This window comes from Zea mays, chromosome 6, assembly GCF_902167145.1.
Source record: "Zea mays cultivar B73 chromosome 6, Zm-B73-REFERENCE-NAM-5.0, whole genome shotgun sequence".
NCBI lineage: Eukaryota > Viridiplantae > Streptophyta > Magnoliopsida > Poales > Poaceae > Zea > Zea mays.
In genome coordinates this window covers 145,507,468-145,532,940 of record NC_050101.1, presented here as the reverse complement: position 1 = coordinate 145,532,940, position 25,473 = coordinate 145,507,468, and the positions used below count along the sequence as shown (strand labels likewise).

General features: G+C 50.3%; 2 protein-coding genes across 3 annotated transcripts; both read left to right on the top strand.

The window, feature by feature from the left end:
* Positions 1–1,198: 1,198 nt before the first annotated feature.
* On the top strand, positions 1,199–7,505 carry LOC103630162 (ATP-dependent DNA helicase DDX11). Of its 2 annotated transcripts, XM_008651244.3 has the most exons (9): positions 1,199–1,448; positions 1,550–2,080; positions 2,170–2,252; positions 4,014–4,367; positions 4,964–5,218; positions 5,288–5,518; positions 5,597–5,818; positions 6,353–6,917; positions 7,000–7,505. In XM_008651244.3, the coding sequence occupies exons 1-9, from the start codon at positions 1,307–1,309 to the stop codon at positions 7,212–7,214; spliced, it is 2,598 nt and encodes an 865-aa protein (XP_008649466.1). In that variant the 5' UTR covers positions 1,199–1,306; the 3' UTR covers positions 7,215–7,505. The 2 variants fall into 2 exon arrangements, with proteins under 2 accessions (XP_008649466.1, XP_008649467.1); XM_008651245.3 differs by lacking the exon at positions 4,014–4,367 and having other exon boundaries at positions 7,000–7,495.
* Positions 7,506–10,759: 3,254 nt separating this feature from the next.
* On the top strand, positions 10,760–12,112 carry LOC100286030 (ovate protein). The gene has a single exon (NM_001176306.1). The coding sequence runs from the start codon at positions 10,861–10,863 to the stop codon at positions 11,758–11,760; it is 900 nt and encodes a 299-aa protein (NP_001169777.1). The 5' UTR covers positions 10,760–10,860; the 3' UTR covers positions 11,761–12,112.
* The last annotated feature ends 13,361 nt before the right edge of the window (positions 12,113–25,473 follow it).

Below are 25,473 nucleotides of genomic sequence, written 5' to 3'. Positions count from 1 at the left end.
CATTCATTCTTGATCCTAGAGCTAAATTGAGGGGCTTCAATAGAGTTCTATCTATTTTAGCTGGTGTCACACACCATGATTACTCTGGTTATTTAACTCTTCTAAGAGCACAATTAACTGAGGTATTTAACAAGTATGAAGCTAAGTTTGGTGCAGTGCCCTCAGTTAGACCCTCACAATCAACAAGGACTGGTAAGAAAAGGACTAACTGGGGTATGATATATGGTGATGATGATGATGATTTGTTTTCAACCCCAATTGGTGGAACAGGTTCTTCTTCCAACCCCACTCCATCTGCTTCTCTCTCTAGACACACTTCAGCTAGTGCTTTGCTGCAAGCAACAAGCAATTGTGCATCCCTTGGGGCTGGTTCTGAGTTATCAGCATATTTGGATAGTGATACTGTCCAAAAGTATGATGATGACTTTAATCTGTTGACATGGTGGCAGGATCACAAGCTGACCTACCCATCTCTTTCTATGTTGGCTAAGGATGTACTAACTGTGCCTGTCTCTACCATTTCATCAGAAAGTGCTTTCAGTCTCACTGGCAGGATTATCGAGGAGCGTCGACTGACCTCGGAGATGGTCGAGATGCTGACCTGCATCAAGGACTGGGAGGAAGGGAATGCAAGGACCCAACACACTGTTGAGAACAAAGAACTTGAAGACTCATTCTCTGATCTATATCTTGATGATGAACAAGTTCCAGTTGACACTCCAGGGTCCTCTCATGCATCTCAATCTCAGACACCTACTGATCCACAACCACATGTCGAAGACTGATCTTCTTTAGCTAGTTTGATCATATTTCTGTTGATGTGCCTGTAACTAAACTGTACACTGTAAACAATGACTGTAAGAACACTAAATAAGCTGTGGACTGTACTCTTTTTTCCTATCTAGGGTTTTCTCATAAGGGTGAGTTTTTACCTAGATAGGTTTTTAATGAGGCAGCCATTGCACTAAACAGCTCAGTATTAGGTATTTTAGTATGTTTAACTGTGTGTTTGTGAATTATATGTGGTTTTGTGTGTTTTCTGGTGTAGTGTCCGGCCCGGCCCTGGCACTATGGGCTGGCCGTGCCTGCCGTGCCGTGCTAAGGACCCTTAGTGTCGTGCCTGGGTCTGGGTTCAGGCACTAGTGTCGGGCCGGCATGACACGATTAATAATCATGCTAAACGGGCCGTGCCCTAACCGTGCCGTGCCGGACCGCCCGTTTGGCCATCTATACCTACAAGACACAAGTCGTGGGCGGGGCCGCGCAAGAAAACCCCGCCAGTTTCCCACCGCGCGCTCGCTGAAAAATGCCAATGCCGCCGCCGCCGCGAAAAGACTTCCCGGCGTTCCCGTTTGCGCCGTACCCGATCCAGTCGGAATTCATGTCGTTTCTCTACGCCGCTCTCTCTTCAGGCCCCGGCGCCCTCGCCCTACTCGAGAGCCCTACCGGTTAGTCGCCGACCACCATATCCTCCCTCTTTCCTTCCGCCGCCGTACTTGAAACGTTAATGACTTACTGGTCTCGCGCCGTTTTCGATGCCCCACCGCAGGCACGGGCAAGACGCTCAGCATCATCTGCAGTGCGCTGCAGTGGCTCCTCGATCACCGCGAAGCTGCCGTAGTTGCCGCTACGGCATTGGCCCACCCCAGCGGCGCCTCCGGCTCCGGTGGTGACGATGACGAGCCCGACTGGTTGCGGGATTTCAAGCCGGCGGCGGCGGTTAAAGAGAGCACTAAGAAGAAGGCGAAGCCTCCCGCGATGAGGAAAACGCTGGTTTCACGGAAACCAGATGGATTTGGGGAGGAAGACGGCGGCGACGACGAGGGGGAGTTCCTACTTGAGGAGTATGAGAGCGACAGCGAAGACGTCGCGAGGCGGGGTGTAGGGAAACGAGCACATTGCGGTAGTAGTAGCAGCAGTAGCAGCGAGGACGACGATGAGATGACGCCCAAGGTTTTCTTCACAAGCCGCACGCACTCGCAGCTCTCTCAGTTCGTCGGGGAGCTCAAGAGGACGGAGTTCGCTGGGCGGATCAGGACGGTGTGCTTGGGGTCCAGGAAGAACTTATGCATCAACAAGGGTAACGAGATCTATTAAAGATGCTGTCTTTTCTTTTAGGACGTGCCACTGCATCTAAGACAAGTTAACAGGTGATGCAATTGCCTACAGATGTTCTGAAGATGGGCAGTGGAAACAGGATTAATGAGAGGTGCTTGGAACTGCAGAAGAACAAGAAGAGCACCAAAATTAAGGTTTGAAGTGCTTCCATAATAGTTGTTGATACTATCCTTTCACTTGTTTTAGTGAAATGTAATTATTGTTTATACGGGTGCCCATGCTATGATTACCGGTGCTTCTTGACCTTTGTTTATTCAGGAATCTCTGTAATTGGGAAGTTACTTATCTTCTTTGTTTTGCTTAGTATTTAAATGGACCAGATAATTTAGACATAACCCCCTTTTTAAAAATTGTATTGATTGATTACCATATTTATTTTTGTTTAGCATTTCAAGACTAACATCAACAACAACAACAACAACAACAAAGCCTTTTTGTCCCAAGCACGTTGGGGTAGGCTAGAGATGAAACCCCGTATGAAAACCTCAGAGCTCAACCCCCAAAGAACAGAAAAGGGAAACAAAGGCAAAGGAGAACCGAAAACAACGAAACGGGGAAACACATAAAAGAGATAAAACCCACAAGGACCAGCAAGATCTAAAATGGACACAAGAAAAGGTCAAACGATTAAGGAGGAAAAGCGAAACTATCAATCAGGGTTCTGGCACGTGAATTGCACACTTCCACCCCTTCCTATCTGCGGCGAGCTCTTTGTCAATATTCCACTCCTTCAGGTCTCTCTTCACAGCCTCTGTCCACGTCAAAGTTGGTCGACCTCTACCTCTCTTCACATTTTCGGGACGCCTAATTATTCCGATATGCACTGGTGCCTCTTCAGGTCTTCGTTGGATATGTCCAAACCATCTCAAGCGATGTTGCATAAGCTTCTCCTCAATTGGCGCCACTCCTACTCTCTCTCGTATATCATCATTCCGGACTCGATCTCTCCTTGTGTGGCCACATATCCAGCGCAACATACGCATCTCTGCCACACTTAGTTGTTGGACATGTCGTCTTTTAGTGGGCCAACATTCTGCTCCATACAACATAGCCGGCCGGATTGCTGTCCTGTAGAATTTGCCTTTTAGTTTGCGTGGCACCCGGTGGTCGCATAAGACACCCGCAGCTTGTCGCCACTTCAACCATCCGGCTTTAATTCTATGACTGACATCCTCATCGATGTCTCCCTCCTTTTGAAGCATTGATCCTAAGTAACGAAAAGTGTCTTTCTTGGGTACCACTTGCCCATCAAGACTAACATCGCCATCCTCATACCCCATGGCACTGAAATCACACTTCATATACTCTGTTTTAGACCTACTAAGCCTAAAACCTTTTGCTTCCAGCGTCTGCCTCCACAATTCCAACTTTTGAGAAACACCACTCCTACTCTCCTCAATAAGTACCACATCATCGGCAAAAAGCATACACCACGGTAAAACTCCTTGTATGTCCCTTGTGACCTCATCTATCACCAAAGCGAAAAGATAAGGGCTCAAAGCCGACCCTTGATGTAGTCCTATGTTAATTGGAAAGTCATCGGTGTCTCCATCACTTGTTCGGACACTTGTCACAACATTAGTGTACATATCTTTAATAAGATTAATGTACTTTGTTGCTACTTTGTGTTTTTCCAAGGCCCACCACATTACACTCCTAGGTACTTTGTCATAAGCCTTCTCCAAGTCTATGAAGACCATATGCAGGTCTTTCTTTTGTTCTCTGAATCTCTCCATAAGTTGTCTTAGTAAGAAAATGGCCTCCATAGTTGATCTCCCGGGCATGAAACCAAACTGATTTTGGGTCACGCAGCTTGATTTCAAGACTAACATCCTGCTGCAATTTTCAGTTCAGTTGATTACTGCAAATTTGTTATTATGGTTGTGAATACGCAGCTTGAGGATGATAAACGAAAGGTGCGCCCAGCAAAGCGCTCTTGTGGCTGCCCGATGTTAAGAAGCAGAAGTCTGCTGAAAGAGTTCAGTAGCGAAGTGTCAAACCAAGGTGCATTAGACATCGAGGATTTGGCACAAATAGGGAAGAAGATTGGAACCTGTCCCTACTATGGTTCACGAGACATGGTCCGCTCAGCTGACCTTGTAGTCCTTCCTTATCAATCTTTGTTACTCAAGTCTGCTAGAGAATCACTTGGCCTTAATCTGAAGAACAGTGTTGTCATCATAGATGAAGCTCACAACTTAGCTGATTCCTTGAGTAACATGTACAACTCAAAGATCACGTCTTCTCAGGTTACTCGCACCTTTCATTAACCTTTCCATCACAATCTGGCAAATAGTATTTTTCCCTGTGTAATAGGTCATTATATTTGGTTGCAACTGTATTGCTTTGTGTTTCATTCAACGGACATAAACATCTATATTCCACAATGTTTATTAATTATGATTTTTGCTAGGACATAAATGGCATTTAGTTCTATGTTTTGTGTGCCTGATGCTCATTCAGTACTGTTGTCAAAGCACAAAAAGGGGATTTAGGAATTTATTAGGCATATAAAGGGGCCTAAACAAAGAGGGTCTTTTAGTGGAGTTAGCTTAACTTGCCTATGTGGTTTTATGTCACTTTGTAAGATTCTATATATGGTTTCATCTGTTTCAGGTTTAGAATTTTCATTTTGAAAGCAAGATTCATTCCACACATGACTTTAGCATGCCTTCTAAATTGACATTTTTGGTGTTTACTTGGGCTAAAAAACTGGGATTCTAGCATTTCTTCTGTCATGTGCTGCTTACAAGTGAAATTGTGTTGTTCAGGAAACAAACTTAATCATCCTTTTCTCATTTTCCTGACTGTGTTTACTGATATTCATTTTCTTTTTGGATTGTAGTTGAAGGCAGTCCTTTCCTGCCTGGATGAATACCTTGATAGATTTTACAATGTTTTGGGAGCTGGGAATCGACGATACATCCAGACCTTAACAGTTTTAACAAAGTCTTTCATACGTGTTTTGATCAACAATCAAGATGGTGCCAGCACTATGTCTTCTATGACCATAAACCAATTCTTGTTTTCCCTTGACATTGATAACATAAACATAGTAAAACTTTGTCAGTTTGTGAAAGAAAGCAATATAATCCATAAGGTATTTTTTCCCCAAAATGTACTCATTCAGTTGCCCAACGCCCATGTGATCTGACTGTTGCCTTTTCAGGTTTGTGGATATGCAAACAAGTTAAGTAGCATCCAAAATCAGTTTGATCTCCAGCTCCATGATGAAGGAAGCAGTATAGCATGCTTTCAGGCATTGGTTGACTTTCTACGCTCCCTTCTGAACAGCAATGATGATGGAAGAATCATAGTTGCAAAGCAAAAGCTAGGTGGACAACCTGATGAAGCATATCTTAAATTTGTGATGCTTTGTGCGGAAAAAATATTTTCTGAGGTACTAAACGTTTCCTTTTTGAGTGGTCGAGTATGTATTGTAGCTACTTATAAATTTTATTCCTTGTATCTATTATAGGTTACGCAGGATGCTTATGCTGTTATCCTGGCTGGTGGAACTCTCCAGCCTATTGAAGAAACTAGGCTGCGCTTGTGTCCAAGCTTACCACCAACTGATATAAAATTCTTCACTTGCAACCATATTGTTCCTCCTGAGAGTATTCTTCCAATAGCAGTTACACGTGGACCCTCAGGCAAGGCATTTGATTTCAGCTACAATTCAAGGAGCTCTCCTTCCATGGTTTGCACTTTCTACCTCATATCTAAAGTCCCCGACCCATTCGCTTCTGCTACTCAAGCATAGATTGTGAAATTATGAATTATTTGTATTTACATGCTGCCATCTTCTTTCCAATAAACATTGATTCAAATATTTATTTGACAGTATTTACAACATGTACCATCCCTTACCTTGCCTATCGGAAACCCAGGGCGCTATAAACTTGCTGCAAAATGTATATACGAGTCCCTTCTATATTCCTGTGTTTCTTTTTGTTTCATTACCTTGTGATCTTATTATGTTAGGCATTCCTTGAATGCATGTAAATAAGTCCTTATTTATCATTTTTTATTTGTGGAAATACAATTATTACATGGGTGCATGATTTCATCCATCTAGGCTTCTCCTTAACAATGAATTCTTATTTCTGTGGTTGTTTGAGCCCATTTTGATCTGCAGCTTCTTTCGGTGCTTTATACTTTATCGTTGTTGTGCAATATGTTATACTTGAATTCACTTTATGCTTTGTAATTCTTATCTTGCTTGTGTTTGCAGATTGAGGAACTTGGTCGTTTCATCTGTAACATTATAACAGTCGTGCCTGAGGGAGTTGTTATGTTTTTTTCTTCATATGATTATGAAAGGCGTGTATATGATGCATGGATGACAACAGGCACAATTTCCAGGATTTCTAAAAAGAAACATGTTTTCAGAGAGCCAAGGAACAGTGCTGATGTCGAGGCTGTCCTCAACAAATACAAGGAGGCAATTGAATCCTGTAGTAATTTTTCCCAAGACACAGGTGTCAATGGGGCACTTCTATTAGCTGTTGTTGGTGGGAAGATTTCTGAAGGCATAAATTTCAGCAATGGGATGGGTCGTTGTGTCATAATGGTTGGCTTGCCTTATCCAAGTCCATCTGATGTTGAGCTTATAGAGACAATAAAGCATATCGAAAGTATTTCTAGCTCATTTTCGGTTGGAGATGATAAGGCCTTAAGCAGAAAATATGATGATGAATGTGAACTTCAGCCTGGTTATGATATATTACGGAAGTGCACTAGAGGTGGAAGAGAGTATTATGAGAATTTATGCATGAAAGCTGTGAATCAATCTATTGGTAAGCTGCTTCTCCTGAGCATTTGTCATGCATATAGCACTGTTTAATTTCTTCCTTATATGGTAAGATGAAATAATTGCAGGCAGAGCAATCAGGCACATAAATGACTATGCTGCAATGCTATTGGTTGACTCGCGTTATGCACAGACTTCATCAACCAAGAGTTTTTCCTGCCCGGCTGATAAGCTTCCTCAATGGATAAAAGCACGACTCTCTTGTGCTCAAAACTATGGAGAAGTTCATAGATCGTTGCATCAGTTCTTCAAGTTCAATAAAAAAAATGTTGAAATACTCTAGAAACCACCAAGCATTGCCATTGTTGATTCATTGCAAACAAAAATACAGGTGTATGTACTCGTAAAACGTAGCATTGTGTTTGTGTATCCTTATGCTGCTTACTTATGAGCAAGGCTTCAGCCTGCGCCTGCGAATGCGATCAGAGTTATGTACAGAATTATGGTGACAGTAACGCTTCCTCTTAAGGAATTATGGTTAGATCCATATTTCTTTTGCTCGAGATTGTAAAACAATATCACAAATGTGATTATTCAGTCCTTATCATTGTTTCAATTCTTTCATGATAGCAAATCTTATAGACCTCATTTTACTGACGCAGAACAAATGAAATTCATGTGTTACTACACTAATATGTTGGTATATTTTCGAAGTGAAGTGGGATCAGTGTACTATTTTGATCCTTGCAAGTTATGGGATTTAAATTTCATATTCTTGAATTCTACAACCTAGGCAAGTGATATTTATGTATGCAGTTTTATTAGTTCTGCTATTTGTCTGTTTGTTTTTTTTTAAATAGGGAGAGGAATTGGGCTAAGCAGAAAGAAAGTTGCAGTTTGCAGCTTTTTATAATACCAACCGTGTGCTGCCAACTCCTTCGCTCGCCCTTGCTTTTTTCCTTTCTCACTTATTCCTCTCTTCCTCAAAAAACGCCGATGGTGGGAAAGAGAGATGGCAAAGGCAGGAGGCAGGCCAAGGGTGAGAAGAGGAAGCGTCCTCCTTCTCCCCGGTCAGTGGACTTTAGTGACTCGGAGCTCTCCGACGAGAGGACTCCTTCGTCGTTTCTTGGCTCTCGCTGTTCGTCTGCATGAACGACTCCACGGGGCTATCGGTGGGGGAGAGGGCCTACCTCCGCAACATCGAGCACGCCGACCTCAATGACTTGGACGAGTCCGAGGAGGAGGATTTCGAGGTGAAGGACGAGGATGAGGACAACAGGTACGACGACGGGGATGAAGGCGACGCGACCATCAAGGTCGACAACGGTGGCAACAAGGACGGGGCGGTGACGGCGGCAAAGGCGGAGGCGACGACAACATCAGCGGGGCAGCAACAACGGCGACAACAAGGGCAGTGGTGATAGCAAAGGCGCCAACGGCGGTGGCAAGGGCAAGGGCGGCGACGCCGGTGGTGAGGCACCACCGGCTTAAGTAGTAGTAGTAGGTGTAGTTTAGGGGTAGCAATAGGGGTAGGAGTAGGGCTGTAGGAGTACGAGTCTTTTGTGAGGATCAGTTCACAATGAACTGATTCTACTCGTGAAATGACACCCCTCTTATATAATAAAGTTCTCGTCTTCTATCCTTTGAGTACTGAGTTCTTTTTTGATCTCATTCTGCGTTTGAGGTCCGATCGATGGTATTGAGTTCTTCATTTCGTTCAGTTGACCGCATCCCTGTGCCTTAGCCTTGATGACTGACTTCTCCTAACCGACTTATACGCCGAAACGAGTTCTCTGTCCGACTTAACTTGTCTGACTCATCATCTTTTCTTTCGATCTAAACAAATATTTCCCTGGTGCTGGTACTTAAATATGCGCTTATGCCTGACGGTTTCCGCGCTCACGAGAGGTTGTAGGAAACAGTGATGCCTAAGAGAGAGAGGGGGGTGAATTAAGACTTCTAAAAACTATCTCTAAACTAGACCACAAATAAATCATTAGAACAAAAACCTATGCAAATAACTTAACTAGATTATGCAAATTAGGTTTTGTCTAATTTATTAACTTAAGAAAAGTTTGTTTTTTAGTTTTATGAGAACCCACAAAATCTAGTTTATGGTGGACCCCTCACAAGCATCATCCAACAGTTGTGGACCTCTTACAAGCACCATCTATCAGTTAATCAATAATTTTTTAGCCATATCATGTACTAACTTGTGAAAGAGTGCAATAGTTATTATCATGATTATAGAAGTTATTGGCAGATTTCAAACTCAAAATACAAAATTGAGTTATGTGCACCAATTAGTGAGGACCTAGTAGCAAGAGATGGACACTGATGCAAAGTTATCATGATCCCTTATTTAATATTTAAACAATTGAATACCAAGTTGATTCATATAGACTAATGAAACCCTAACTTAAAGCACTAAAACCATAATAGCAGTGAAGTGGACACATTTGACAAACCCTAAAACACTAACCCCACCAAAAGGGAGAAATAGTCTAACCTTCTTCTTACCTAAGCATGACCTAGTGCATTGGTGATTGCCTTTCCCAAGCATCTTGTTACTGATGTCGATGTCGCTGGACCTTTGACTCACTTCACAGAGGCCATAGTTCCCTTCTTTTTGGCATCTCATGGCGGACCATTAGTGTTGGTTGTGGTTGACACCACCAAGATTTTGCCCTGCTCTATGGTGTTCTAAGGGGTCACTATCCTCTCACGTCGATTGCACGTGATGTTGGGTCATTGCGTGTGGGCCCTAGGCTCGCGCGTCAGTGACCCACCCCGACGTCAGAGGATCCCAACACGTTCTAAGCGACCACACCTTTGCCCCATCGATTGACAATGCTCCACCATGCATACTATGTGAGGTGCAAGATGGAAGGCTTGGCATGCATGCTCACAAGAGTCGACTAGGTATAACATGTTTTCATGCACTAGGATCCACCACCCCTCCGACAATTTCTTGATGGCTGGTTTGCTAGATAGGAAAATGTAGTGGATACATGTAGGAGGAATCCCCTTGCTACTCAATATTGAATAGCAAGGGGATTACTCTCCATAGGTCTCCTCCATTTTTTGTCCACCAAATCAGCTCTGAAGGGGCGAACTGGTCATGTGTGTTGCATGGTTGCGCCTTGGTGATGAAGTCGCGTCGCTCTCTTGACATTGCTGGGCGTGCGAGGGGTGACGGAAGTGACAGGGGTTGGGAGAGATGATGGATTTTACAATTTTCAGCCCTACTTGGTGGTCTTTTTATTACTAGTACAATATTAGAATTATATTATAAATTGTGTACGAATCGAGTCACTGAGTGAATTCCTAAGGACATGTAAAAAACTCAGACGCTGACTTGGTTTTCTAAGTACAAGAGACATTTAAGAAACTCTGTGATACAACCCTGAGCCTCTGTACCATAAATACAGTTAAGAGACAATATTACATAGAGAGTTTTGAAAAGACGGATTGTTCACCAATAGCATGTCTCTTATATTTTGTTTAATCTAACCCCTAGAGACCCTTTAAAAGACTACATATAAAATGGGTTGTACATGCCCTAATTATTGTATTGCACACATCGCAGTCGAGTCGACACTCGAGACTCGACATCATGCACTAATGCCAATGCCCTTGTGTGTAGGGTTGGTAATGGATGACGATACAAATGTTTCTATACAATAAGAGTTAGGATTCTTAAAAAATTTAGTTTAAAAATAAATAAAAATAGAGTCTGATCTTAATTTGATTCGATCTTAATTTGATTCGATTTTTAAATTTTATAGTGTAATTTTAGAGCTTGCCTCTATTAACACCCCTACTCATGTGTGACTGGCTATAAATAACCATAACCACTATGAGATGGACTAAACAGCAGCCAGTATCAGCTGCCTCCTCTCTTTCTCGACCCATAGCCACATCCTCGCCCCGCGCTGCGGAGCATTCAGTCATTTGCCACTACTCTCACGGCCTCACCAAGCTCTTCCATGCAATCCATGGAGTGTAGCAACAAAAGTGGTGACCGGCGGCTAATGGACCGCCTCAGCCAGCTGCTCCTCTGTCCGGCCAACACTTTCCTCGGCTCCCGGTACAGCTCATCCTCGTTGGCCTCCACGGTTTTCACAGCCACCGCTGCCGCCGCCTCCACAACGCTATCGATCTCTTCCACTTCCACCACCGCAGCCAACTACACAGGCCGCGCCGATCCTTTCTCAGCCGCTCTCGACCGCCCTCCTCCCGAGCGCATGCGCTGTAACAAGGAGCAGCACAAGGATAAGGGGAAGCTTCAAGAACGCCGTCGGCGGCGCTTCAAGAACGCCGTCGACAAAGACGGCGTCCGGACGCTCTCGTCCAACCCCTACGGCTTCACCTCTTCTGGCGAGGAGGACGATGGCACCGACGGTTACGGCGACGACGAGGACACAGAGACTTTCTTGTCCTCAAGAAGCCTCTTGTCCTTCGACTCTTCTGGCTTCTACGCGTACAGGAAGCTGCTGAAGCCACCGTCCAAGAACAGGAGCCACCTCGGCCGCCAGGGGAGACGCCGGCGTTGCTGTCGGCGGCCATCTGCGAGCTGCGTGGAGACGTGCAACGCGAGATCCGTGAGGGAGCCTGGGTTCCGTCCTCTGGTGATGACGACGACGGCTACCGCTGCCGCGCTGGAGCAGGTACCGAAGGGGCTGGCCGTGGTGAAGCGGTCACGGGACCCTTACGGCGACTTCCTGGAGTCGATGGTGGAGATGATCATGGGGCGTCAGGTGTTCGGCGCGGCGGAGCTGCAGCGGCTGCTGCGGTCGTACCTAGCGCTCAACGCGCCACGCTTCCACCCCGTCATCCTCCAGGCGTTCTCCGATATCTGGGTGGTCATCCACGTGCACGGCGGCTAGCGCCTAACGCTGGCCGCCGGCCGGCGTTGTTAGATCAAACTGCTTAGATTGTGCATGCATTGACGCAGCTGAACGTAATTGCATAGCACTGTATGCTTGTTGGGATGTAAAATGTGGTGTTAACTAGGCTGGTTTGAGCATCTCCAAGAGTTCTCTCAAATGTTTGTTTCTAAGATTATTGAGGTATTCAAGTCGCCAAAATGTACTAAGAGCACAAAAGACCACTTTCTGGACAATACCAACAACAGGACATATCCTATGGAATCATTTGCTCTAGTACACAAAAGCTCTATAGCGACAGTTTTGTAGCTCTATTTGTACTATTGTTCTTTAGTGCCGCCAGTTATTTTGGAACCATCAGTGGAAATGCTTTTTTTTTCACTAGCGGTTTTATTAACGTAATCGACAGTGGAAATAACCCTAGATCCAAAATTTGGCTAAAATTGAGCTAGAATGAACAAAAATTGACAAGAGAAATATAAACCAATCTTTGCTAGCAACCTTCTTCCAAAAAATGAAGATCAAAACTTAACCCTTGTATTTTGTGGAATCTGGACCTCCAAAATCGACTACAATGGAAGTTGGTTATGAGCTACATCTACTGTCGGTGAGGAGAAGGCGTATTTATAACTCAAATTTGCCAATAGAAACCTATTTCCACTGGCGGTTCCCTTAACACAACCGCTAATGGAAACGGGCTATTTCCACTAGCGGTTGGCTTAAGGAACCGCGAGTGGGAATTATATTTGCACTGACGGTTCTTTTATACCAACCGCGAGTGGAAATAGTATGTTTCCACTGGCGGTTGTGTTAAGAGCACTGCTAGTGAAAGTTTTCACTGGCGGTTGTGTTAAGAGCACTGCTAGTGAAAATAGGTTTCTATTAGCGGTTCCTTAAGTTGGCTCCACCTCTTTAGTTTCACTGGCGCGCTAACTGAAACCGCTAGTGAAAATTTGTGTGTACCGCTAGCTTAGAGCTCTTTTCTACTAGTGTTAAGTATAAATATGCAATCAAAAGCATTCAATCTATATCCAATAATAACTGTTGTTTTATATTTAACTTTTCTGCATGCAACCTAATATCTATTTTACATTTAAGGGGTGTTTGGAGTTGGAGTAAAGTATTTTTAGAGTTTTGAGATAAAACTATGGTATTGTAGAGAATACTATATGGTATTTTTGCCAATATCTCGTAAAAAACTCTGTTTTGAATACCATAGTTTAGTAGTTACCATGTTATTTTTGAGTATTTGAAAACTCTACTGCAATCCAAAGTCTTTGTCTATCACTAACTTTTGACACATGTACACTAACTACCATGGTTTGAGATACTTTGTCTCCAAACAAAAATTGTTTGAAGTGTTGTAAATAACATTATGGCTGTGTCGTGATATTTTAAAACTATAGTATTCTAAAACAATGGTTTTGAAATACTTTGCTTCCAAATGTGTCGTAAACTTTTCCATATAAAATCGTTGGATTAGATTAGATCACTACAAAAAGGTAGGTAATTTTCTGCTCTGCCGAAAATATCTTATTTTTGGCGGTAATCCCTTATTTTCACTGATTTTGGCATGACGACCCTATTCGCTGTGGATAAGACTTATTTTTTGCGGCAGCCATCGAAAATTAGTTATTTTTTACGGCATCAGCCACCGAAATTTACTCTACCACTTGTTATTTTCGGCTCCTATCAGAAGTCGCCGAAAATAAGACCCAAATTTTCGGTAGCTTTTTATGATCGAGTGTTTCCAGTAGAGCGTGCATTGGATGCGTATAAAGACCCTTGGAGGAGAGGGAAACTGGTAGGTATGGGCATATATAGGGAGGTTGAGCGCTCATTTTGTGTGTCTTCGTCTGCGCTCTCCTGAAAGGTGAATAGTTGAACGCGAGTGTGAAAAAATGCAAGCGAGGCTAGATACACACACTGTTAGAGATAGCCTTGTGTTGAGAAACAACATGCTCCCAGTGTATCACCTTACAATCCAAGCATACTATTTATGCTTTCTTCTTGTGAGCATAAAATCAATCTGATTAGAGTGTTGACCACTATTATATGTTACTAAGGGTATGTACAATATAGATACTAGGTTACAGTTCTCCAAGCACTAGATACATCTAAGAAACTTGTTTATACAACCTAATGTATCTAAGCCTTATATCTTATTCACTAGAACTCCTTTAAGACATGGCTCATTTATTTGGGTTGTATAGATGGAATCATATATTAGACTTAGAAAACCATGTTAGAGACGTTCATTCACTAATATACGTGTTTTATATGGTTTTTTTATACTTATCCCCTTAGATGCCTCTTAAGATAGAGGTTATTTATGTGTTTTATACATGCATGCCCTAAATAGTAAATAAGATTTTCTTTCTAAAGAAAGTATTAGATATCATAGGTTAAAAGCTACCGTTACTCTCCCTCTTAACTACTAGTACCATACCTACAATCTTGTGATTCCAAGTACTGCTGATTAAGTAAATCAGAATAGAGAGAGCGCAAGTGTATGGATACCTGCAAAGTTCCAAGGTGCACAAAGTTTCAGCTAGGAGCTAGGGCTTTCATTCCGTTGGATTTGTGCCAGTCTGGCTCTTCATTCCAAGGCTAGCTACGCATCAGATCCCTATCACATCAAACGAGACATAAATGAGGCATTGCAGTTTGGTGTGTGCTCCTTTCCAAGTGCCTACATGGCGCCAAAGCTGTGTCTAGTGGCTACGTACATCCATTCATTCAAATTTCAAACGTGTTTGTTTCGAAAGGTAGTGGTACTGGACGTCGCATCGATAATCTGTGGCCGCATCTCCGCCCCCGTGCGCCAACGGCCGAGCCTACTGCCTCCGTCACCACTGGCGATAGAACGACGTGCCTGCACTTTGCCTCGCTGGCGCCAGGCGCCGGCCAAGCTCCCGCCTGCACTCCCGAATCCCGATGGCTTCCCGCCCGAGAACCATGGTGCCATGGTGTCCCGCACGGCCGCACTTCTCTTTTTCTGCTGGCCATTAAGTAAATAGTCGATTTCTAGATTAAAACTAGAACATAAATAATAATAATCTCAAACACTAGCATATTGACACTATGGCGCAGTTTTTACAGTAAAAATACACAACTAAGACACACATAGGTTCGATATGGTGTTTGTAAACCTTATGTCTTATTCAATAAAAAATTACTTAGACATAACTCATTTATATGACATGTACTAGTAAAGTTTTTTTAGTGTCGGGGACCATAATTAGGGTACCCCCAAGACTCCTAAATCTCAGCTGGTAACCCCATCAGCACAAAGCTGCAAAGGCCTGATGGGTGCGATTAAGTCAAGGCTCGGTCCACCCAAGGGACACGATCTCGCCTCGCCCGAGCCCAGCCTCGGGCAAGGGCAGCCGACCCCGGAGGATTCACGTCTCGCCCGAGGGCCCCCTCAAGCGACGGACACACCTTCGGCTCGTCCGAGGCCCAGTCTTCACCAAGAAGCAACCTTGACCAAATCGCCGCGCCAACCGACCGTATCGCAGGAGCATTTAATGCAAAGGTGGCCTGACACCTTATCCTGACGCACGCCCTTCAGTCGACTGAGCCGAAGTGACCGCAGTCACTTCGCCGCTCCTCTGGCCAGTCTGACAAAAAGACAGCGCCGCCCGCGTCGCTCCGACTGCTGTGCCACTCAGTGAGGCTGACAGCGGCCAAGTCCGGCCTCAGGCGCCATAGGAAGCTCCGCCTCGCCCGACCCAGGGCTCGGACTCGGGCTCGGCCCCGGAAGACGACGAACTCCGCCTCGCCCGACCCAGGGCTCGGACTCGGGCTCGGCCCCGGAAGACGACGAACTCCGCCTCGCCCGACCCAGGGCTCGGACTCGGCCTCGGCCCCGGAAGACGACGAACTCCGCCTCGCCCGACCCAGGGCTCGGACTCGACCTCGGCCTCAGCCGACGGTCTCCGTATCGCCCGACCCAAGGGCTCGGACTCGATCTCGACCTCGGAAGACAGACCCGACCTCGACCTCGGAGGAGCCTCCGCCTCGCCGTACCCAGGGCTCGGACCGACCACGTCACAGGAAGGGCCATCATTACCCTACCCTTAGCTAGCTCTGGCTACGGGGAACAAGACCGGCGTCCCATCTGGCTCGCCCCGGTAAAACAAGTAATGATGGCGCCCCGCGTGCTCCGTGACGACGGTGGCTCTCAGCCCCCTTACGGAAGCAAGGAGACGTCAGCAAGGACTCGACGGCCCCGACAACTGTCCTTCCGCAAGGCTCCAACGCTCCTCCGACGGCCACGACATCACACGAACAGGGTGCCAAAACCTCTCCGGCTGCCACGACGGCATGTACTTAGGGCACTAGCTCTTCTCTGCTAGACACGTTAGCACACTGCTACATCTCCCATTGTACACCTGGACCCCCTCCTTACGCCTATAAAAGGAAGGTCCAGGGCCCTCTTACAGAGGGTTGGCCGCGCGGGGAAGGACGGGACGGCGCACGCGTAGGCCTCTCTCTCCCTCCCGCACGGACGCTTGTAACCCCCTACTGCAAGCGCACCCGACCTGGGCGCGGGACAAACACGAAGGCCGCGGGTTTCCCCTTTTGTGCCTGTCTCCCTCCGGCTTTCTCCCCCTTCGCGCTCCGTCTCGCGCCGACCCATCTGGGCTAGGGCACGCGGCGACAATTTACTCGTCGGTCCAGGGACCCCCCCCGGGGTCGAAACGCCGACAGTTGGCGCGCCAGGTAGGGGCCTGCTGCGTGTTGACGAACAACTTCCCGTCAAGCTCCAGATGGACAGTCTCCAGCAACCTTTCCAGCCCGGGACGGTGCTCCGTTTCGGGAGTCTTGAGTTCATGTCCCTCGACGGCAACTACGACATGATACTCCTTCCCCCGCCGCGCGACAGCGACAATGGCGGCCGACAACCCGCCCGTCGGCGGCGGAATCGACGACGTCTTCCCCACGTGGCGGAAGAACGACATTCGGGTTTGTCCCGTCCCCTCCCCCGCCGGCGGAGGAGGAGGCGGGACAACCAAGGCCAAGCAGGAGGCGGCACCTCGTCGGCTGTCGAGCGAGTCGACGGCGCCGGCGCCCCAACGGGGGACACGCCGGGCATCGACATCGCGTCTGAGACGAAGACGAGCGCTGTTTCCCCGCAACACGCCAACTCCAAGCGGACGGACGACGCCAGCACGCTCGCAAAAGGCTTGCTGGGTGTCACCCTCGTGCCTGAGATGACGGTGCAGTCTACCCTTAACGTTACTTCGTCACCGTCCGTCAACCAAGAGGTACTGACCGATACCCATCTCGTGCCTTTTGGATTCAGCCTCGACCCACCAAGCGACTTCGCTTCGGTGGAGGCTTTCATAGAGGCAAGTCCAAACCCTCTGGGGTACGGAATGCGGTCACCCTGGGACCGGCTGACAGCCGTCTCGACCTACGGGCCCTCGGGTTCCGAGGGAGATGACGAGCCCGACTTTTGCTGGGATTTCTCCGGACTTGGTAACCCCAGTGCCATGCGGGACTTCATGACCGCATGCGACTACTGCCTTTCCGACTGTTCCGACGGTAGCCGCAGCCTCGGCGACGAGGACTGCGGCCCAAGTCGTGAATGTCTCCACGTCGATCTAGGGGGTCCCGGCGAAGGTAACCATCTTGGTATGCCGGAGAACGGTGATCCCCCTAGGCCTGCGCCTCGCGTTGACATCCTACGGGAGCTAGCTGTGGTCCCCGTCCCTGCGGGGGGTCAGGACTCACAGGTCGAGCAAATCCGCGAGATGCAGGCCAGGCTCGACGAGGGAGCAGGAACACTTGAGCCGTTCCGCCGGGACATCGGGCAGGAATGGGCAGGCCAACCTCCGGCCGGAGAAGCGCGTCATCTACCCCAGGGCATCCTGCACCGCATCGCCGACGATGTCAGGGCAAGGCCGCCACCGGCTTCTAGTGGGGTCGGCCAGAACCTGGCTGCCGCAGCAATACTTCTCCGCGCAATGATGGAACCATCAACCACCGAGGGGCGGCGTATCTAGGGAGAGCTCAAGAATCTCCTGGAGGATGCCGTGGTCCGACGGGCCGAAAGCTCTGCCTCCCGAAGGCAGGGGTACCCCTCGGAACATCGCGCTGCGACTTCCCGATTCATGCGGGAAGCCTCGGTCCACACCAGGCGCACGCGCAACACAGCGCCTGCAGCCTCGGGTCGCCTCGGCAACGAGCACCATCACCGCAACCGCCAAGCCCACCTCGACGAGAAGGTGCGTCGAGGCTACCACCCCAGGCGTGGGGGACGCTATGACAGCGGGGAGGATCGGAGTCCCTCGCCCGAACCACCCGGTCCGCAGGCTTTCAGCCGGGCCATACGACAGGCGTCGTTCCCGACCCGGTTCCGAACCCCGACTACCATCACAAAATACTCGGGGGAGACGAGGCCGGAACTGTGGCTCGCGGACTACCGGCTGGCCTGCCACCTGGGTGGAACGGACGATGACAACCTCATCATCCGCAACCTCCCCCTGTTCCTCTCTGACATCGCTCGAGCCTGGCTAGAGCACCTGCCTCCGGGGCAGATCTCCAACTGGGACGACCTGGTCCAAGCCTTCGCCGACAACTTCAGGGCACGTACGTGCGCCCTGGGAACTCCTGGGATCTCCGAAGCTGCCGCCAACAGCCGGGAGAGTCTCTCTGGGACTACATCCGGCGGTTCTCGAAGCAGCGCACCGAGCTGCCCAACGTCACTGACTCGGATGTCATCGGCGCGTTCCTCGCCGGCACCACCTGCCGCGACCTGGTGAGCAAGCTGGGTCACAAGACCCCCACCAGGGCGAGCGAGCTGATGGACATCGCCACCAAGTTCGCCTCTGGCCAGGAGGCGGTTGAGGCCATCTTCCGGAAGGATAAGCAGCCCCAGGGCCGCCTGCCGGAAGATGTCCCTGAGGCATTTACTCAGCGCGGCACCAAGAATAAAGGCAAGAAGAAGTCGCACGCGAAACGCGACGCCGCCGACGCGGACCTTGTCGCCGCCGCTGAGTACAAGAACCCTCGGAAACCTCCCGGAGGCGCCAATCTCTTCGACAAGATGCTCAAGGAGCCATGCCCCTATCATTAGGGGCCCGTCAAGCACACCCTCGAGGAGTGCGCCATGCTTCGACGCCACTTTCACAAGGCCGGGCCACCTGCGGAGGGTGGCAGGGCCTGAGACGACGATAAGAAGGAGGATCACAAGGCAGGAGAGTTCCCCGAGGTCCATGACTGCTTCATGATCTACGGTGGGCAAGTGGCGAACGCCTCGGCTCGGCACCGCAAGCAAGAGCATCGGGAGGTCTGCTCGGTAAAGGTGGCGGCGCCAGTCTACCTAGACTGGTTCGACAAGCCCATCACCTTCGACCGGGGCGACCATCCCGACCGCGTGCCGAGCCCGGGGAAATACCCGCTCGTTGTCGACCCCGTCATCGGCAACGTCAGGCTCACCAAAGTCCTCATGGACGGAGGCAGCAGCCTCAACATCATCTACGCCGAGACCCTCGGGCTCCTGCGGATCGATCTGTCCTCGGTCCGGGCAGGCGCTGCGCCTTTTCACGGGATCATCCCCGGGAAATGCGTCCAGCCCCTCGGACAACTCGATCTACCCGTCTGCTTTGGGACACCCTCCAACTTCCGAAGGGAGACCCTCACGTTTGAGGTGGTCGGGTTTCGAGGAACCTACCACGCAGTGCTGGGGAGGCCATGCTACGCCAAGTTCATGGCCGTCCCCAACTACACCTACCTCAAGCTCAAGATGTCGGGCCCCAACGGGGTCATCACTGTCGGCCCCACGTACCGACACGCGTACGAATGCGACATGGAGTGCGTGGAGTGCGCCGAGGCCCTCGCCGAATCCGAGGCCCTCATCGCCGACCTGGAGAGCCTCTCCAAGGAGGCGCCAGACGTGAAGCGCCACACCGGCAACTTCGAGCCAGCGGAGACGGTTAAGTCTGTCTCTCTCGACCCCAACAACGACGCCTCCAAGCAGAACCGGATCGGCTCCGAGCTCGATCCCAAATAGGAAGCAGTGCTCGTCGACTTTCTCCGCGCAAACGCCGACGTTTTCGCGTGGAGTCCCTCGGACATGCTCGGCATACCGAGGGATGTCGCCGAGCACTCGCTGGATATCCGAGCTGGAGCCCGACCCGTGAAGCAGTCTCTGCGCCGATTCGACGAAGAAAAGCGCAGAGCCATAGGCGAGGAGATCCACAAGCTAATGGCGACAGGGTTCATCAAAGAGGTATTCCATCCCAAATGGCTTGCCAACCCTGTGCTTGTGAGAAAGAAAGGAAGGAAATGGCGGATGTGTGTAGACTACACTGGTCTAAACAAAGCATGTCCAAAAGTTCCCTACCCTCTGCCTCGCATCGATCAAATCGTGGATTCCACTGCTGGGTGCGAAACCCTGTCTTTCCTCGATGCCTACTCAGGGTATCACCAAATCAGGATGAAAGAGTCCGACCAGCTCGTGACTTCTTTCATCACACCTTTCGGCATGTACTGTTATGTTACCATGTCGTTCGGTTTGAGGAGTGCGGGTGCGACATACCAAAGGTGCATGAACCACGTGTTCGGCGAACACATTAGTCCAACGGTCGATGCCTACGTCGATGACATCGTAGTTAAGACGAGGAAAGCCTCCGACCACCTTTCCGACCTTGAAACGACATTCCGGTATCTCAAGGAGAAAGGCGTAAAGCTCAATCCCGAGAAGTGCGTTTTCGGGGTCCCCCGAGGCATGCTCTTGGGGTTCATCGTCTCCGAGCAAGGCATCGAGGCCAACCCGGAGAAAATCGCGGCCATCACCAACATGGGGCCCATCAAGGACTTGAAAGGCGTACAGAGGGTCACGGGATGCCTTGCGGCTCTGAGCCGTTTCATCTCGCGCCTCAACGAAAGAGGCCTGCCTCTGTACCGCCTCTTAAGAAAGGCCGAGCGCTTCACTTGGACCCCTGAGGCCGAGGAAGCCCTCGGGAACCTGAAGGCGCTTCTCACGAACGCGCCCATCTTGGTGCCCCCGCGGCCGGAGAAGCCCTCTTGATCTACGTCGCCGCTACCACTCAAGTGGTCAGCGCCGCGATCGTGGTTGAGAGACGAGAAGAGGGGCATGCATTGCCCGTCCAGAGGCCAGTCTACTTCATCAGTGAGGTACTGTCCGAGTCCAAGATCCGCTACCCACAAATTCAGAAGCTATTGTACGCGGTAATCCTGACGCGGTGGAAGTTGCGACACTACTTCGAGTCTCATCCGATGACTGTGGTGTCATCCTTCCCCCTGGGGGAGATCATCCAGTGCCGAGAAGCCTCGGGTAGGATTGCAAAGTGGGCGGTGGAAATCATGGGTGAGACAATCTCGTTCGCCCCTCGGAAGGCCATCAAGTCCCAAGTCTTGGCGGACTTTGTGGCTGAATGGGTCGATACCCAGCTCCCAACAACTCCGATCCAACCGGAACTCTGGACCATGTTTTTCGACGGGTCGCTGATGAAGACAGGGGAAGGCGCGGGCCTGCTCTTCGTCTCGCCCCTCGGGAAGCACCTACGCTACGTGCTATGCCTCCACTTTCCGGCGTCCAACAATGTGGCCGAGTACGAGGCTCTGGTCAACGGGTTGCACATCGCCATCGAGCTAGGGGTCCGACGCCTCGACGCTCGCGGTGACTCGCAGCTCGTCATCGACCAAGTCATGAAGAACTCCCACTGCCGCGACCCGAAGATGGAAGCCTACTGCGATGAGGTTCGGCGCCTGGAAGACAAGTTCTACGGGCTCGAGCTCAACCACATCGCCCGATGATACAACGAGACTGCGGACGAGCTGGCTAAGATAGCCTCGGGGCGGACAACGGTTCCCCCGGACGTCTTCTCCCGAGACCTGCATCAACCCTCCGTCAAGACCAGCGACACGCCCGAACCCGAGAAAGCCTCGGCTCAGCCCGAGGCACCCTCGGCCCAGCCCGAGGTACCCTCGGCCCAGCCCGAGGCACCCTCGGCCCCCGAGGGTGAGGCACTGCGCGTCGAGGGGGAGCGGAGCGAGGTCACGCCTAATCGAAACTGGCAGACCCCGAACCTGCAATATCTCCACCGAGGAGAGCTACCCCTCGACCGAGCCGAAGCTCGGCGGTTGGCGCGGTGCGCCAAGTCGTTCGTCTTGCTGGGGGACGGGAAGGAGCTCTACCACCACAGCCCCTCAGGCATCCTCCAGCAATGTATATCCATCGCCGAAGGCCAGGAGCTCTTACAAGAAATACACTCGGGGGCTTGCGGCCATCACGCAGCGCCTCGAGCCCTTGATGGAAACGCCTTCCGACAAGGTTTCTACTGGCCGACCGCGGTGGCCGACACCACTAGAATTGTCCGCACCTGCGAAGGGTGTCAGTTCTATGCGAGGCAGACACACTTGCCAGCTCAGGCCCTGCAGACGATACCCATCACCTGGCCGTTTGCTGTGTGGGGTCTGGACCTCGTCGGCCCCTTGCAGAAGGCACCCAGGGGCTACACGCACCTGCTGGTCGCCATCAACAAATTCTCCAAGTGGATCGAGGTCCGACCCCTAAACAACATCAGGTCCGAACAGGCGGTGGCGTTCTTCACCAACATCATCCATCGCTTTGGGGTCCCGAACTCCATCATCACCGACAACGACACCCAGTTCACCGGCAGAAAGTTCCTGGACTTCTGCGAGGATCACCACATCCGGGTGGACTAGGCCGCCGTGGCTCACCCCATGACGAATGGGCAAGTAGAGCGTGCCAACGGCATGATTCTGCAAGGACTCAAGCCACGGATCTACAACGACCTCAACAAGTTCGGCAAGCGATGGATGAAGGAGCTCCCCTCGGTGGTCTGGAGTCTGAGGACAACGCCGAGCCGAGCCATGGGCTTCACACCGTTCTTTCTAGTCTATGGGGCCGAGGCCATCTTGCCCACAGACTTAGAATACGGTTCCCCGAGGACAAGGGCCTACGACGACCAAAGCAATCGAGCCAACCGAGAAGACTCACTGGACCAGCTGGAAGAGGCTCGGGACATGGCCTTACTACACTTGGCGCGGTACCAGCAGTCCCTGCGACGCTACCACGCCCGAGGGCTTCGGTCCCGAGACCTCCAAGTGGGAGACTTAGTGCTTCGGCTACGACAAGACGCCCGAGGGCGGCACAAGCTCACGCCTCCCTGGGAAGGGTCGTTCGTCATCGCCAAGGTTCTGAAGCCCGGGACGTACAAGCTGGCCAACAGTCAAGGCGAGGTCTACATCAACGCTTGGAACATCCGACAGCTACGTTGTTTCTACCCTTAAGATGCTTCCAAGTCGTTCGTACACCTCATTCACGCACAAAGTCTAACCATCAAGGAAGGGTCAGCCTTGCCTCGGCAAAGCCCGACCCTCCCTCTGGGGCTAGAAGGGGGGAACCCCCTCCGCGTCAAAATTTTCCTCGAAAAAGATCTTTTCTGCCAGAACGTCTTTCGTGCTTTTCGACTACTTCGAAAGTGGGATCCTGAAAACGATGGAGTACACGTAAGCAGCCAAGGCTGACCGAGCCGAGGGACTCCTACGCCTCCGGGATACGGATACCTCACTCATCACCTTCTGCGATAAGTAACTCACGCTCGGATAGGTGATTCCGCGGACCGAACAAGTCTTCACGCTCGAAAACTCTTCTGCCGAAACGATTTTTCGGGCCTTCTCGACTATATCGATAGCAGAATCCTACGGACGAGTGAGAGTACACGTAAGCGGCAAGGCCGACCGAGCCGAGGGACTCCTACGTTTCCGAGATACGGACACCTCACTCATCACCTTCCATGAAAAGTAACTCTCGCTCGGACAAACAATTCTATTACTGACAAATAAGTCCAGATACTCGAAACAAGAGGAAAAGAAACACAGCTTTACAACACAACAACAATATGTTTGGGCCTCGGCGGCCGCGGAAAACATACGCACACTACAAGATAAACCAATCCTGCAGGATCAGACCTTGACGGAGGGGGAGCAGCAGCACCCTCGGCGTCAACTACACCTTCGGCGAAGTCCGACCTAGCCTCGGACGGCAATGCGGTCGGAGGATCTCCACTCCGAAGGACGACATCAGCACCTCACCCGGGCCATCGCCGCAAGGGTCTTCTCCAAGAATCCGGCCCAAGCAGACAGCTCGGCCGACCATCCCGAAGCCTCAGCCAGCTATCCCCCGAGGACATCAGCCCGGCTCGTGGCCTCGGCAACTCGACTCCGGCGTCGGTCCCGCCAGTGGACGGCCCGGCTAGGCTCCGGCCGACGAAGTCTTCTTTTCGAGCCAACTCCGCCTCCGTCTGTGCTGACACCGCTGCCTCCGGCTTTGGCTCATCAAAGAGCGGCCGAGGGATCCTTTGACTAAGCAAGAGAAGCCTCGGGCGGCAAGACCGACCGAGCCGAGGGACTCCTACGCCTCCGGGATACGGATACCTCACTCGTCACCTTCGCACGAGGCAACTCACACTTGGTTGAGCGGTTCAGTTAGCCGACAGGCGTGTCCTAGTGCTCGAAATAAGGAAAAAACACGGCTCCGTGCCGAAAATACATACATGTTCAGGCCCCGACAGCCACAATGAACAAGACACCGGCACTATGAGAGCACCTAGAGGGGGGGGGGGTGAATAGGTGATCCTGTGAAACTTGAAACTTAATTCACAAAAACTTGATTAGGCGTTAGCACAATAATGCCAAGTGGCTGGAGAGGAGTCTCAACAAAACACAATAACCACAAGAGATCAATCACAGAGATGGCACAGTGGTTTATCCCGTGGTTCGGCCAAGACCAACGCTTGCCTACTCCACGTTGTGGCGTCCCAATGGACGAGGGTTGCAATCAACCCCTCTCAAGCGGTCCAAAGACCCACTTGAATACCACGATGTTTGCTTTTCTTTTCTATATCCTGTTCGCGAGGAATCTCCACAACTTGGAGTCTCTCGCCCTTACAAAGATGTTCACAAAGAAGCACAGAGTAAGGGAGGGATTAGCAACTCACACAAGACACAAAGATCGCAGCGAATACGCACACACAAGACCCAGACTTAAGCTCAAAAGACTAGCACACTAGAACGCAGCTCAAATCACTAGAATGTCGAACAAGTGCGCAAGAATGGAGTGTGAGTGATCAAGAGTGCTCAAGGAATGCTTGGTCTTCTCCGCCATGCGCCTAGGGGTCCCTTTTATAGCCCCAAGGTAGCTAGGAGCCGTTGAGAGCAATCCGGGAAGGCAATTCTTGCCTTCTGTCGCCTGGCGCACCGGACAGTCCTGTGCACCACCGGACACTGTCCGATGCGGATCTCTTTCCTTATTTGGCGAAGCCGACCGTTGGCGCCTGGGAGCCGTTGGCGCACCGGACACTGTCCGGTGCCCCCTACTAGCCGTTGGCTCGGCCACGTGTCCCGCGCGGATCGCGCGGCCGACCGTTGGCCCGACCGACAGTTGGCTCACTGGACAGTCCGGTGCACACCGGACAGTCCGGTGCACACCGGACAGTCTGGTGAATTATAGTCGTACGTCGTTAATTTCTTCCCGAGAGCAGCAAGTTCGCCTGAGCCAGCCTGACGCACCGGACACTGTCCGGTGCACCACCATACACTGTCCGGTGCACCCAGACAGACCTGGCTTTGGCTGAACAAGGCCATCTCTTCTCCAATTCAATTTCTCCTGTTTCCAGCACTTAGACACAATACGTTAGTCACTAAAACAAT